The sequence below is a fragment of the Oncorhynchus masou genome, chromosome 27, assembly GCF_036934945.1.
Source record: "Oncorhynchus masou masou isolate Uvic2021 chromosome 27, UVic_Omas_1.1, whole genome shotgun sequence".
Lineage (NCBI taxonomy): Eukaryota > Metazoa > Chordata > Actinopteri > Salmoniformes > Salmonidae > Oncorhynchus > Oncorhynchus masou.
Window position 1 is genome coordinate 43,754,924 of NC_088238.1, and position 16,184 is coordinate 43,771,107.

At 49.5% G+C, this 16,184-nt stretch overlaps 1 protein-coding gene across 1 annotated transcript in view; it reads right to left on the reverse strand.

Moving 5' to 3' along the window:
- dnah2 (dynein, axonemal, heavy chain 2) overlaps positions 1–16,184 on the reverse strand; it is a 232,309-nt gene that overhangs the window by 3,154 nt on the left and 212,971 nt on the right. The window contains 12 exon segments of the mRNA XM_064939126.1: positions 27–203; positions 5,842–5,956; positions 6,078–6,229; positions 6,368–6,608; positions 6,996–7,180; positions 7,499–7,690; positions 8,383–8,573; positions 8,931–9,114; positions 9,591–9,739; positions 12,553–12,739; positions 13,100–13,226; positions 15,021–15,220. Coding sequence (XP_064795198.1) covers positions 27–203; positions 5,842–5,956; positions 6,078–6,229; positions 6,368–6,608; positions 6,996–7,180; positions 7,499–7,690; positions 8,383–8,573; positions 8,931–9,114; positions 9,591–9,739; positions 12,553–12,739; positions 13,100–13,226; positions 15,021–15,220 — 2,100 coding nt within the window.

Consider the following 16,184-nt stretch of genomic DNA (forward strand, 5'->3'; position numbering starts at 1 on the left):
GGTTCAGTATGTGTGTGTGGCCTCACGCTGTGCTGACGTGCGGACGACTGTAACACAGCGGTGAGGAAGCCAGTGGGAAAGGTGAAGCCAGAGAGCCAGAAGAGGGTAGGGGGGTGGGCCGTCTCTGCCCAGCGGGCAAACTGCTCCACGCGCTGGCACAGGTCCCTGGTCCACGATGCCAGTGGCTTCAAAGACGGGTAGGCCTGAGGAGGACGGAGGAGACAAGACACTTCAGACAGGCAAAGAAAGAGACGGAGACACACAGCAACGTCAATAGTATATGCCGTCCTGCTATAGTAACTGTCCCAGCAGCATCATATGAACCTGTGAGTGACCCAAGGAAAGAAACAATAAGTATTCAAAAACACCCCTCTAGGCCTGTACTCAGTGAGTCAGTGTTCTGTTATTGTATGCCCATGGGGACTTGTCTTGGTTTCCCCCTTTTCCACCAGCAATCAAACACAAACACCATAACCAAAAACATCCAGGTGATGACCTATGAGGTGCTTAAACAAAAGAGAGGTTACGACACCGAGAGTGAAATGGCACAGACATGGCATTTACAGAGAGATTGAGCTGAGCTGAGCTGAGCTGAGCTGGGCTCAAGAACAAACAAATGGGGTTTTTAAACCATGGGGAAGGAACTGTGATAGGTCAGGAAATATTGTGTCTTCTGATTGATGATTGATTGTTGACTGATTGGGGAGTGATGATTTTTGTGAGGGGAGAAGGAGAGAAAAGAAACACACACAAGGATACACACACACACAGGATAACTGTATCCGTAACAGTTATTGAATTTTAACCCATCATCCTGCCTGACCCAAACCCCAGTGCACTACACACTGGACTGGAAACACAATCCAACTGTTATTATGTCCTAAGGTTCAATTCTTCATGAAAACAGTGTACAACTCGTTCCAGTAGTCAGTGAGACCGCTGTGGTCTGCCAAAGATTCTACTGCGTGTTGGGGATGGGGCGGATGAAAAAAGGGTGTGTGTGTGTGTCTCTTCAGAGGGGTCATTGAGGGCAGTTTATGTTTATGTGGGTGCGCCCTTGTGTGTGTGTGTGTGTGGCTGTGTGTGTGTGGCTGTGCGTGTCTGCCTGTGTGTGTGTCTGGTCCACTGGGTCATCAGGTGGACACTTGGTGCCTAAACAAAGTCACAATGCCGTATCTGGGGCTGAGGGGAAGCTGGGGGGGTAATTGCAGTGTATTAAGTAGAGTAAACCTGCTGTCTCTGCTCCAGTTCCCTTCCTAAAGCCCAACCAGCCCAGTGCTGACTATTACAGTACAGCCAGACAAAGAGAGACAGACAGTGGGAGAGAGAGAGAAAAGACAGAGGGAGAGCGAGAGAGAGAGGAGAGGGAGAAAAAGAGTGCGAGAAAGAGGGAGAGAGAGAAAGGGACAGGGAGAGAGGGAGAGCGAGAGTGAAAGAGGCCTGCTCTACCCTGTTACTGGCCCCCACTTTATGAGAGGAGGACAGGATGGCCATTAATGCTTCAGCTCCAGCTGTGTCTCCCTCAACTCCACTGCCTCATTACTCTACCCTCTATATCTAGTCCCCTACTTCCTTCTGCTTTCCTCACTATTTTCCCCCCTGTCTGTCAAGCTCTCTCTCCCTTCTCTTTCTCTCATTGATTGCCTGTCTCTCTCGCTCTCTTCCCCTTCTCTTTCGCTCATTGATTGCCCCTCTCTCTCTCCCTGTCCCTGCTCCGGGGATGAACAACAACCCCTTCTAGAACACTATCCCCCCTCCTTCTCTTGCTCTCTCTCCTTCCGTCCGTCTGTCCATGTTCCATTCACCCCTGGCAGGCATGGCAGACTGTCATTATATTTCTGCTCCCTCAGACTCATGGCTTTAATTTTGGCCAGGCAGCCTCGCTCGTCCTAGAAAACGTGGATCTGTGTGTGTGTGTGTGCGCGGGCGCATGTGTGAGTATGTGCCTGTCCCTTCCCCCCCCTCTCCTGCCCCAGGCTCACACACTGACGTTTTCCAGTCCGATCAGATTGCTCCTTTTGACATAGCCGAGATGGCTTCTGACAGCCTCCATGTTCTTCTATAAATCACACTGATACTGGACTTTCCCACTGGGCCCACACTGGTTGAATCAACGTTGTTTCCACATCATTTCAATGACATTCCGTTAAACCAACGTGGAATTGACGTCTGTGCCCAGTGGGTATGTCCCCACTACCCAGAAAGTATGGTATTAAATGCTACATAAGGGAATGGACCTTATGTACCATCAGTAGCTGCTGCTCTGCCTTGCTAGTGTCTGTGGGTTGTCTTGTTGTTAGGTATAAGGCTGAATATGTAACATCATCAATTCAACCTCACTGTATCTATCAGCAGAACATTCCTCTAAAGTCAAATTGAAATCACATTTTGTTGGTCACCTGCTGAATACAACAGGTGTAGACTTTACAGTGAAATGCTTACTTACGAGCCTCTTCCCAACAACGCAGAGTTAAAAAGTAAGACAAATATTTGTACAATAAAAAAGGAAATGGTAACACAATAAAAACAATTTAGGAGGCTATGTGCAAGTAGTACCAGTACTGAGTCAATGTGCAGGGGTACGAGGTAGTTGAGGTAATACAGTATGTACATGTGTGGAGGGGTAAAAGTCACTAGGCAATCAGGACATACTGTCACGCCCTGGTCGTAGTATATTGGGTTTGTCTTTATTTATTTGGTCAGGCCGGGGTGTGACATGGGTTTATTGTGGTGTGTTTTGTCTTGGGGTGTTGTTAGGTGTTGGGTGTGTGGCTTAGTGGGGGTATCTAGCATAGTCTATGGCTGTCTGGAGTGGTTCTCAATCAGAGGCAGGTGTTTATCGTTGTCTCTGATTGGGAACCGTATTTAGGCAGCCATATTCTTTGAGTGTTTCGTGGGTGATTGTTCCTGTCTCTGTGTTTGTGTTCACCAGATAGGCTGTATAGGTTTTCACGTCGTTCTTTGTTTTGTTCGTTATTTCATGTCTAGTTCATTTATTAAAGAACATGAATAACTACCACGCTGCATTTTGGTCCGCTTCTCCTTCAACAGACAAGAACCGTTACACATACAGTGCCTTTGGAAAGTATTCAGACCCCTTGACTTCTTTCACATTTTGTTATGTTACAGCCTTATTCTAAAATGGATTAAATAAAAACAATTCATCAGCAATCTACACACAATACCCCATAATGACAAAGCGAAAATAGGATTGTGTCGAGGCACAGATCTGAAGAAGTGTACCAAAAAATCTCTGCAGGTTCCCAAGAACACAGTGACCTCCATAATTCTTAAATGGAAGAAGTTTGGAACCACCAAGACTCTTTCTAGAGCTGGCCGCCTGGCCAAACTGAGCAATCGAGGGAGAAGGGCCTTGGTCAGGGAGATGACCGAGAACCCGATGGTCACTCTGACAGAGCTCTAGAGTTCCTCTGTGGAGATGGGAGAACCTTCCAGAAGGACAACCATCTCTGCAGCACTCCACCAATCAGGCCTTTATGGTAGAGTGGCCAGACGGAAGCCACTCCTCAATAAAAGGCTCATGACAGCCCGCTTGAGGTTTGCCCAAACATAACTAAAGACTCTCAGATCATGAGAAACAAGATTCTCTGGTCTGATGAAACCTAGATTGAACTCTTTGGCCTGAATGTCAAGTGTCACGTCTGGAGGAAACCTGGCACCATCCCTACGATGAAGCATGGTGGTGGCAGCATCACGCTGTGGGTCCATTTTTCAGCAGCAGGGACTGGGAGTCAGGATCGAGGTAAAGATGAATGGAGCAAAGTACCTGCTCCAGAGCCCTCAGACTGGGGCAACTGTTCACCTTCCAACAAGACAACAACCCTAAGCACACAGCCAAGACAACGCACGAGTGGCTTGGAGACAAGTCTCTGAATGACGACGAGTGGCTTGGAGACAAGTCTCTGAATGACGACGAGTGGCTTGGAGACAAGTCGCTGAATGACGACGAGTGGCTTGGAGACAAGTCTCTGAATGACGACGAGTGGCTTGGAGACAAGTCTCTGAATGACGACGAGTGGCTTGGAGACAAGTCTCTGAATGACGACGAGTGGCCCAGCCAGAGCCCGGACTTGAACCCATTCGAACATCTCTGGCGAGACCTGAAAATAGCTGTGCAGCGACGCTCCCCATCCAACCTGACAGAACTTGAGAGGATCTGCAGAGAAGAATGGGAGAAACTCCCCAAATACAGGTGTGCCAAGCTTGTAGCGTCAGACCCAAGAAGACTTGAGGCTGTAATCGCTGCCAAAGGTGCTTCAACAAAGTACTGAGTAAAGGGTCTGAATACTTATGCAAATGTGGTATTCATTTAAAAAAAATCTCTATATAAATTAGCAAAAGAAAATCTAAAAACGTGTTTTTGCTTTGTCATCGTGTGAATTGATGAGGGGGAAAAACGATTTCATCAATTTTTAGAATAAGGCTGTAGCTTAGCATCCGCTTCATCGAACCACTTCTGTATTGAGCTGGCAATTCCTGTTTGAGTTTTTGCTTGTTAGCAGAAATCAGGAGGATAGAGCTATGGCCCAATTTGCCAAATGGAGCGCGAGAGAGAGATGTGTATGCGTCTGTGTGTGGAGTTAAGGTGATCTAGAGTTGTAATTCCTCTATTTGCACAGGTGACATGCTGGTAGAAATGAAGTAAAACGGATTTCAGTTTTCCTGCATTAGCGCCACCTCTGGATGAGCGTGTTCTTGTTTGCTTATGGCCCTGTACAGCTCGTTGAGTGTGGTCTTAGTGCCAGCATCGGTTTGTGGTGGTAAATAGACAGCTCCAGATCTCTCGTGGTAAATAGTATGGTCCACAGCTTGTCATTGGGTATTCTAACTCGGGTGAGCAGAACCTCGAGCCTTCCTTAATACTAGAGATCACGTACCAGGTGTTGTTAATAAAGAGACACACTCAAACCCCCTGATCTTCCCGGACTCTGCCGTTCTGTCCTGCCGATGCATAGAAAAACCAGCTAGATGTATATTATTCATGTCCTTGTTCAGCCATGACTCCGAGAAGCATAGTATATTACAGTTCCTAATGTCCCGAAGGGGGCTCATCCAGTTTATTCTCCAGCAATTGTACATTCGCCAATAGAACAGAGGGTAGAGGTGATTCATTCATTTGCCGCTGTAGTCTCATCAGGGTGCCCGAGCCGGCCTCTACAGTGCCGTCTTCACCTTCGAGTGACAGGGATTAGGGCCCGGTCTGAGGTTAATCAATATGTCATTGACCTCCGACTCATTGAAGTAGAATCCTAGTCCAAATCGAGGTTAGTGATGGCTGTTCTGATGTCCAGAAGCTCTTTTCGGTCATAGGAAACGAGAGTTAAGACCAGTGCAAAAAAATACACAAAATAGCACAAGTGGTCAAGAGCCCGTAAAATGGCTGCCATTCCCTCCAGCTAAAAGTGGTTTTCTGAACATGATCTTGATGTACAGATTTGTTGCTATCGCTGTGCTCACATAATAGAATGGTGCCTGGTTACATGAATGATGTGTAGATGTTGCAATCACGATAGCACAAGGGCAGATACTAGTGATGTTGCTGCCGCTGGGGCAGTTACTACAGCAGAATCAAATGCCTTGAGATAAATGGGAAATGTGTGTTTTTTGTGTGTGTCTATGACCTGTAACAATCCATGAGTGTTTGTGTGTTTGTGTGTATGTATGTATGTATGTATGTATGTATGTATGTATGTATGTATGTATGTATGTGTGTATGTGTGTGTGTGTGTGTGTGTGTGTGTGTGTGTGTGTGTGTGTGTGTGTGTGTGTGTGTGTGTGTGTGTGTGTGTGTGTGTGTGTGTGTGTGTGTGTGTGTCCTACCTTAACCCAAAGTGGGGGGACGCGGGCATCGAAGATGCAGTGGAATGTTTCCTCCAGGCTGCTAGACATCACCACCAGACCCTTGATCCCCTTCTCCAGCTCTATCAGAGACGACCTAGACACACACACACACGTATGCACGCTCAGTTAAACTATCCATCCAGTACTTTTGTTTTTACACACACATTTGCAGCTACACACCCCTGCACAACCCCCCCCCCCTCTGTCTGTCCTACCTGATGGTGTGTAGCAGGGCATTGTATCTCTGGATCTCCTGCAGTAGGACCACGTTGAGAGGTGAGGGGTCGTCAGCCAGCAGGACTCTGGTCCCTTCATAGTCTATCAGGCCTGGGATCTTCTGCAGCACGTCTGCTGCTAACTCCAATACCTGGAGAGAGAGGGGAGCGACTGAAACTCTTACTGATAGTAAACATGCAGAAGATACAGAGCTACACACACACACACACACACACACACACACACACGACACAGCCTCTAACTGTAACCCCCCACCCCTCCCACTCACCTTATTCTCTCTGGTGGGCCCGGCAGCTGCTCCGGCAGTAGCTCCACTAGTGACCTGGGGCTGCAGGGAGAGCAGGGTGTCAAACAGGGTCCTGGTCTCAGCAATCTGGGAGGCGATGTCGGCGTTGGGGTGCTGGCCGAACACCTCGGGGTGCTCCGTGGCTGGGAGGAGGCTGATGTACTCCCTGTAGGAGGACTGGGGCCCGTCCCGGGGGATGTAGTAGGTAGAGAGAGAGGAGAGTCTAGATAGAGGGGAGAAGAGACTGTTAACACTACATAACCCTGTAGGAGGACTAGGGCCCGTCCCGGGGGATGTAGTAGGTAGAGGGAGAGGAGAGGAAACTATTACAGTACAACATTGTTGTCCAATCCCAAATTGACCCTTAGAAAGTACTGGATAGGCAGGAATAAGCAGCAACAGGGCTGGACTCCTCAGAGTGACTGTTATATCAACGCTGGCCACATGGTGGTGCTCACGGTCCACAGTCTTTATGAGTACCTGTAACCAGACAGCAGCCCGCAGTAAGCTCTGCCATGACTAGATCTTTATGTGTGTTTGAGGAGAGAGAGAGTGAAAGAGAAAGTCATTTGTGTATCGCTGTGTGTTTGTACGCGCGTGTCATGCTCACTTGAAGAATGGCGCGGCGACGGCGGCCTCACAGAAGTAGTCGTTGATGTACGTGGTGAGCAGGCGTCTGTCAAAGTCGTCAGTCACGTGACCGCCGTAGTTGACCCCGGCGATCAGGTACTTGAGGGCGTCCCAGGGGATCTCCTCGTACTCATCTAAATACAGACTCATCAGACTCTCACTAACCTGGAGGAGGGATGAGGACACGGCTGCTGTTAGCACCCCGAGGGGGTGATTTATACACTGCTTTTGGTCTCACGCAACAGGATGTAGAGTGGTCAGCATTTAGTTAGTCTTCATTGTCTTACAAGGGAAAGGAGTAGGTAAAAAAATTCTGTCACCATTTTCAAAGCATCAAATCTTCACAATCCATATCAGCCTCAGAAATACCTGACATTCCCCTTTCCTAATTGACTATTTTTACCAAGTAGAAAGAGCCAAGTTGTGGATAGTTTTAAGACTACGACTGGAAGCCATTTTTGTGTGTGTGCGCGTGTGACTTACCTCGAAGTCAGAGTCGTTGAAGCCGTAGATAATGTTCCAGCCCAGCTGGAGGAACTTCTTCCTCTCTAGGAGGATGCTGTGGAAGAAGCAGAGGGCGAAGAGCAGCTTCCTGTAGAGCACCGGCCGGGCACAGCGTGTGAACTGACCCTCTGTCACCAGCTGGTACAGGCGTTTCATATTGGACTTCACACCCTGAGGGAGGGAGGGAGAGAGTGAGGGAGAGGGAGGGAGAGAGGGAGAGAGGGAGGGAAAGAGAGAGAGAGAGAGGGAGGGAAAGAGAGAGAGAGGGAGAGAGGGAGGGAGAGAGGGAGGGAAAGAGAGTGAGAGAGAGGGAGGGAAAGAGAGTGAGAGAGAGAGGGAGGGGGAGAGGGAGGGAAAGAGAGAGAGAGGGAGGGAGGGAAAGAGAGTGAGAGAGAGGGAGGGAAAGAGAGTGAGAGAGAGAGGGAGGGGGAGAGGGAGGGAAAGAGAGAGAGGAGGGAGGGAGGGAAAGAGAGAGAGGAGGGAGGGAGAGAGGGAAAGAGAGAGGGAGAGAGGGAAAGAGAGAGGGAGAGAGGAAGGGAGGGAAAGAGAGAGGGAGGGAGGGAAAGAGAGAGAGAGAGAGAGAGGGAGGGATGGAGAGAGAGGGGGAGAGAGAGAGAGGGAGGGAGGGATGGAGGGAAAGAGAGAGGGAGGGAGGGAGGGAGAGAGAGAGGGAGGGAGGGAGGGAAAGAGAGAGGGAGGGAGGGAAAGAGAGAGGGAGGGAGGGAGAGAGGGAGAGAATTGAGTGGGGCAAAGGCAAAAGAGAGAAGATCATTCTGAAAATGTATCTAGACGTGTTCTCTTAAAGTGTGTGCCTGCGTGTGTGTGTGTGTGAGTACAGTCGTGTATATCCTCTCTCTGTCTACCCGAGGCGGTTCGGTGGTCATCTTGATGCCGGCCTGCAGGATAGCGATGGGGAAGTCAGGGTGAGGAGAGGAGCTGAGCCACAGTCTGAAGTCAGGATGGGGCTCCTCCACCTGCAGCTGTTCCACTAACTTATCCAGCTGGGGCATCCAGGACAGACACAGGTGGCAGTTAGCCAGGAACACCCAGTGACCTGTAGAGTGCGAGTGGGAGAGGAGAATAGAGGAAAGAGTGGAGGAGAAGCGATATTAAAAATCGACTTTTCCAAAAACAACAGTACTGGTGTATTACGAGTACAATCTGATGTATGGCGATGACATTTGGTCAAGTATAGAGAGGTGTGGCTGAAATCACAACAAGCTACAGGAAGTGACAGCCAGATAGAACATAACAAATGACACTGCAGTCCACAAACAGGGCATGGGGGAGAGGGCGGAAATATAGATTGAGAGAGAGAGAGAGAGGAGTCCTATGAATACTCAGCAAAGTAACTATCAACAATGAACGAGAAACAGACGCCGAGAAGAGAGAGAGAAAGGGAAATTCGTACCGCTCTTCACTCCCTCTTTGATCATGCGTGTGGCAATGGGGGCTTGACCCTGGCCCAGGGAGAGGGCATGGAATTTCCTGCTCATCCCTGAGGCCTCAGCCAGCTGTAGCAGGGCTCCTGTAGGGTCCACCCCCGGAGACAACACGAATATCAGGGGAGTCTTAGTGGTGGAGTCCTCCACCACCTGGGGGAAGCATCAACACAGTGGCAGAGGATCAGGGGAGGAGCAAGAGAGAAATTACTATTGTATTAGTACAGTTCTTGTTAATGGTCACAGTTGATGGCAGTAGAATGCAAGTATCATCCCCCAATTGGGTTTGTGACAAATGTGAAACTTTTTTACCAAGTGCTTTCACATCAATACATAGAGGATTACAGGGAACAAATGTTTTTCCTGTTCAGGTCAAGTGGTCAAGAATAACTCCAGAAGGCCAGAATGACCCATCTCAAAATGGACCACCTCCACAACGCAGGGGATCCATCTTGGCTCTGGTTGGCAACCATCTTGTGCCAGATCCCTCAGCCGTCAGAGGCTGAACGTGTCAGCGTGGCAGTGAGACAGTGACACAGAGAGCAGGGGGGGGGATCAAACAGTCTCCTCTGAGTGCCACTCACAGTCTCGTCACACACACACATGTGCACACCAACACACACACTCACAGCCTTCATGTCGAGTACGGGCGGCTCCACGAAACGTGATCCCAGGTTGTTGATGATGAAGGCGGCAACGCAGAAGGCGACGCGGTCCTGCCGCAGCGAGCGCACGATCAACATCCTCTGGAGCTCATTACAACCATTCTCCCACTCACCTGGTGTGGGGAGAGAGAGAAAAAGAGAGGTCGGGAAGGAGAAGTCGGGAGGGAAGAGAGAGGGGTCGGGAGGGAGAAGAGAGAGGGGTCGGGAGGGAGTAGAGAGAGGGGTCGGGAGGGAGAAGAGAGACAGGTCGGGAGGGAGAAGAGAGACAGGTCGGGAGGGAGAAGAGAGACAGGTCGGGAGGGAGAAGAGAGACAGGTCGGGAGGGAGAAGAGGGACAGGTCGTGAGGGAGAAGTCGGGAGGGAGAAGAGAGACAGGTCGGGAGGGAGAAGAGAGACAGGTCGGGAGGGAGAAGTGAGACAGGTCGGGAGGGAGAAGAGAGACAGGTCGGGAGGGAGAAGAGAGACAGGTCGGGAGGGAGAAGAGAGACAGGTCGGGATAGAGAGGGATGGGGGAGGAGACAGAAAGACAGTGAGGTTGAAGAAGAAGGATGGAAGGTGAAGGTGCCAAGGGGAGACAGAGACAAAGCGTTGGTTGGGTGTTTTCAGCAACACAACCACAATGAATCACAATGGCATGAATGGCAAATGGGTTTTAGATAAACAATAGATTTTAACGGCAAGCCGGGCGGAAAAATTATGGCAGCAAGTTCCATCATGTAATTCTACTAATATTGAGCTGAACTTTGTGTGATTTAATTAACGTGATGACATAAAGCAGTGATAGTGACAGAGGCACACACTGCTACGTGATGGGCATCAATAGTCCTTCAGCACGGAGAGAGAGAGGAACTTTATATATTATATTACATCACTTTATATATTATATACCTTACTTGCTTTGGCAATGTTAACACATGTTTCCCATGCCAATAAAGCCCCTTGAATTGAATTGAATTGAGAGGGAGAGACTCAGTGAACAAAGCCTTGCTATTGAGAGAGACCACCGTAGGCAGACCTGGTTCTCAAGAGAAGACAGGCTATGTGCACACTGCCCACAAAATGAGGTGGAAACTGAGCTGCACTTCCTAATCTCCTGCCAAATGTTTGACCATATTAGAGACACATACTTCCCTCAGATTACACAGATCCACAAAGAAATCCTCAACATTTTGATAAGCTCCCATATCTACTGGGTGAAATACCAGAGTGTGCATCATAGCAGCAGATCTGTGACCAGTTGTCACGAGAAAAGGTCAACCAGTGAAGAACAAACACCATTATAAATACAACCTATATTTATGTTTATTTATTTTCCCTTTTGTAATTTAACTATTTGCACATCATTACAACAGTGTATATAGACATAATATGACACTTGAAATGTCTCTATTCCTTGGAACTTTTGTGAGAGTATTGTTTCCTGATCATTTTTAATTGTTTATTTCACTTTTGTTAATTATCTAGTTCACTTGCTTTGGCAGTGTAAACATAACTTTCCCATGCCAATAAAGCCTATTGAATTGAATTGAATTGAATTAGAGAGGGCGAGAGAGAGAGAGAGTACCCAACTGTTGCACATAAGAGAACAAGATGGGATTAATTTATAGAGACACACATTAACTTATACGCAGGCATGACACATACTGTGTACTCACTCCCACAAGCTCCCAACCCTACCCCTCTCACCAGGTAGCTGCGCGGTCTCTCCCAACCCTACCCCTCTCACCAGGTATCTGTGCGGTCTCTCCCAACCCTACACCTCTCACCAGGTAGCTGTGCGGTCTCTCCCAACCCTACCCCTCTCACCAGGTAGCTGTGCGGTCTCTCCCAAACCTACCCCTCTCACCAGGTAGCTGTGCGGTCTCTCCCAACCCTACCCCTCTCACCAGGTAGCTGTGCGGTCTCTCCCAACCCTACCCCTCTCACCAGGTAGCTGTGCGGTCTCTCCCAACCCTACCCCTCTCACCAGGTAGCTGTGCGGTCTCTCCCAACCCTACCCCTCTCACCAGGTAGCTGTGCGGTCTCTCCCAACCCTACCCCTCTCACCAGGTAGCTGTGCGGTCTCTCCCAACCCTACCCCTCTCACCAGGTAGCTGTGCGGTCTCTCCCAACCCTACCCCTCTCACCAGGTAGCTGTGCGGTCTCTCCCAACCCTACCCCTCTCACCAGGTAGCTGTGCGGTCTCTCCCAACCCTACCCCTCTCACCAGGTAGCTGTGCGGTCTCTCCCAACCCTACCCCTCTCACCAGGTAGCTGTGCGGTCTCTCCCAACCCTACCCCTCTCACCAGGTAGCTGTGCGGTCTCTCCCAACCCTACCCCTCTCACCAGGTAGCTGTGCGGTCTCTCCCAACCCTACCCCTCTCACCAGGTAGCTGTGCGGTCTCTCCCAACCCTACCCCTCTCACCAGGTAGCTGTGCGGTCTCTCCCAACCCTACCCCTCTCACCAGGTAGCTGTGCGGTCTCTCCCAACCCTACCCCTCTCACCAGGTAGCTGTGCGGTCTCTCCCAACCCTACCCCTCTCACCAGGTAGCTGTGCGGTCTCTCCCAACCCTACCCCTCTCACCAGGTAGCTGTGCGGTCTCTCCCAACCCTACCCCTCTCACCAGGTAGCTGTGCGGTCTCTCCCAACCCTACCCCTCTCACCAGGTAGCTGTGCGGTCTCTCCCAACCCTACCCCTCTCACCAGGTAGCTGTGCGGTCTCTCCCAACCCTACCCCTCTCACCAGGTAGCTGTGCGGTCTCTCCCAACCCTACCCCTCTCACCAGGTAGCTGTGCGGTCTCTCCCAACCCTACCCCTCTCACCAGGTAGCTGTGCGGTCTCTCCCAACCCTACCCCTCTCACCAGGTAGCTGTGCGGTCTCTCCCAACCCTACCCCTCTCACCAGGTAGCTGTGCGGTCTCTCCCAACCCTACCCCTCTCACCAGGTAGCTGTGCGGTCTCGGGCCCGGCACTCGTGTACCAAAGGTTCCAGTCTCGGGGGTACTGTTCGAAGGAGGCCATGAGGCCATGGAAGTTAGCCAGCTTGTCCAGCTCTGTCACGTTGTCCCAGTTCGACTCAGCCAGCCAGCTAGAACACGGGTTCTCCATCTGACTCTCTTTATCTAGAACCTAGAGGGGAGGGAGAGAGAGAGAGAGAGAGAAGGGAGGGAGGGGGAGAGATAGATACATTTCAAGGGATGTGTTTTATATTTTTGATGGCACCTGTATAACTGCCCAGTCAGTACTAGCTCTTGTAACACACGTCTGAGTCTGCTGCTTGAGGAAGATTTATTGACTAACTGTGTGCTTGACAAAACCTTCCCCATTAATCCTCATAGGATTAATACAATTGTGATGAATTGTTTGGCACATTCAGTCTGTTGTGTGTGTGTGTGTGTGCATATCTGTGTGTGTGTGCATATCTGTGTGTGTGTGTGAGCGTGCATATCTCTGCGTGTGTGTGTGTGTGTGTGTGTGTGTGTGTCTCACCAATCCTCCCCTGAGGAAGAAGCTGTATTCGTCCATGTTGAGTTTACCAGCCACCTCAAGGATCTTGGCACAAATCTGGAAACTGAAGAGCAGCTTGTGGACCTCAAACAGACCACGACACGTGTACCTGGAGAAGACGGGGACAGGCTTGATCAAACTCCGGTGGTGCACACACTGGACGAAGAGGTTAAACAGTACAGGACTCTATTGTATCTCTATGGTAATCTGTATCTAGTATCTAAAGTATGGTCCGTGTGTTCTTTTGTTACCTACTTCAAAACTTTTGGTCCTGTAGAATAGCTTCACATTTAAATGCACATTATTCCAAAATTCATCATCATTCCTATCATTATCAGAGTTCAGTCCCTGTAGACGGCGGAATGTCTGGTAGTCGTTGAGGTTAAATCATGTTGTACCTGTAGACGGCGGTATGTGTGGTAGTCGTTGAGGTTATATTATGTTGTACCTGTAGACGGCGGTATGTGTGGTAGTCGTTGAGGTTATATCATGTTGTACCTGTAGACGGCGGTATGTGTGGTAGTCGTTGAGGTTATATCATGTTGTACCTGTAGACGGCGGTATGTGTGGTAGTCGTTGAGGTTAAATCATGTTGTATCTGTAGACGGCGGAATGTCTGGTAGTCGTTGAGGTTAAATCATGTTGTACCTGTAGACGGCGGAATGTCTGGTAGTCGTTGAGGTTAAATCATGTTGTACCTGTAGACGGCGGTATGTCTGGTAGTCGTTGAGGTTATATTATGTTGTACCTGTAGACGGCGGTATGCGTGGAGGTCGTTGAGGTTATATCATGTTGTACCTATAGACGGCGGTATGTCTGGTATTCGTTGAGGTTATATCATGTTGTACCTGTAGACGGCGGTATGTCTGGTAGTCGTTGAGGTTATATCATGTTGTACCTATAGACGGCGGTATGTCTGGTAGTCGTTGAGGTTATATTATGTTGTACCTGTAGACGGCGGTATGCGTGGAGGTCGTTGAGGTTATATCATGTTGTACCTGTAGACGGCTGTATGTCTGGTAGTCGTTGAGGTTATATCATGTTGTACCTGTAGACGGCGGTATGTCTGGTAGTCGTTGAGGTTATATCATGTTGTACCTGTAGACGGCGGTATGTGTGGTAGTTGTTGAGGTTATATTATGTTGTATCTGTAGACGGCGGTATGTGTGGTAGTCGTTGAGGTTATATCATGTTGTATCTGTAGACAGCGGTATGTGTGGTAGTCGTTGAGGTTATATCATGTTGTACCTGTAGACGGCTGTATGTGTGGTAGTCGTTGAGGTTATATTATGTTGTACCTGTAGACGGCGGTATGTGTGGTAGTCGTTGAGGTTATATCATGTTGTACCTGTAGACGGCGGTATGTCTGGTAGTCGTTGAGGTTATATCATGTTGTACCTGTAGACGGCGGTATGTGTGGTAGTCGTTGAGGTTATATTATGTTGTACCTGTAGACGGCGGTATGTGTGGTAGTCGTTGAGGTTTATATTATGTTGTACCTGTAGACGGCTGTATGTGTGGTAGTCGTTGAGGTTATATTATGTTGTACCTGTAGACGGCGGTATGTGTGGTAGTCGTTGAGGTTATATCATGTTGTACCTGTAGACGGCGGTATGTCTGGTAGTCGTTGAGGTTATATCATGTTGTACCTGTAGACGGCGGTATGTGTGGTAGTCGTTGAGGTTATATCATGTTGTATCTGTAGACGGCGGTATGTGTGGTAGTCGTTGAGGTTTATATTATTATGTTGTACCTGTAGATGGCGGTATGTGTGGTCGTCGTTGAGGTTATATTATGTTGTACCTGTAGACGGCGTATGTGTGGTAGTCGTTGGGGTTTATATTATGTTGTACCTGTAGACGGCGGTATGTGTGGTAGTCGTTGAGGTTATATTATGTTGTACCTGTAGACAGCGTATGTGTGGTAGTCGTTGAGGTTGGCGATCCTCTCGTCCAGTTTGTGTGAGCGCTGACTCTTCTCTATGCTGAGGTTGAACAGGTCTATGTAGGCGTCCAGACTGAACTGGTACATGGGGTCGATACGGCCCATATCGTTTAATACAAAGAACAGGATAGAGGCCCGCTGGGCACAAGGACGGTACGCCTAGAGGGGAGGACACGGATATATGGCTTTCATGAAAACAGACATTTATTTTGACATGGTCAGTAACACTTAACTTGCATGGTGATGATGTAGCGGTTATAAAGCTAATATACCTGACATAAAGATACATAATGTTCTGTTATGTCTACAGTCATTTATACAACTTTAAGGACCTTTATGCAGTGTAAGACAATTTCTGCTCTGTCAGCACTCTTTCTGTCCTGCTCCCTCCACCTCTCTATTCTCCCTCCTACCCTCCCTACCTCCCTCCCTCCACCTCTCTATTCTCCCTTTCTCCATCCTACCTTCCCTCCCTCCACCTCTCTATTCTCCCTTTCTCCCTCCCTACCTCCACCTCTCTATTCTCCCTCCTACCCTCCCTCCCTCCATCTCTCTATTCTCCCTTTCTCCCTCCTACCCTCCCTACCTCCCTCCCTCCACCTCTCTATTCTCCCTCCCTACCTCCCTCCCTCCACCTCTCTATTCTCCCTCCTACCCTCCCTACCTCCCTCTCTCCACCTCTCTATTCTCCCTTTCTCCCTCCTACCCTCCCTCCCTCCACCTCTCTATTCTCCCTTTCTCCATCCTACCCTCCCTACCTCCCTCCCTCCCTCCACCTCTATTCTCCCTTTCTCCCTCCTACCCTCCCTACCTCCCTCCCTCCACCTCTCTATTCTCCCTTTCTCCCTCCTACCCTCCCTACCTCCCTCCCTCCACCTCTCTATTCTCCCTTTCTCCCTCCTACCCTCCCTACCTCCCTCCCTCCACCTCTCTATTCTCCCTTTCTCCCTCCTACCCTACCTCCCTCATTCCACCTCTCTATTCTCCCTTTCTCCCTCCTACCCTCCCTCCCTCCACCTCTCTATTCACCCTTTCTCCCTCCCAACTGACCCCCTCACCCCCTCCTTCCTTCCTTCCCTCTCTCTCTCTCTCTCTCCCTCCCTCCTACCCTCCATCCCTCCTC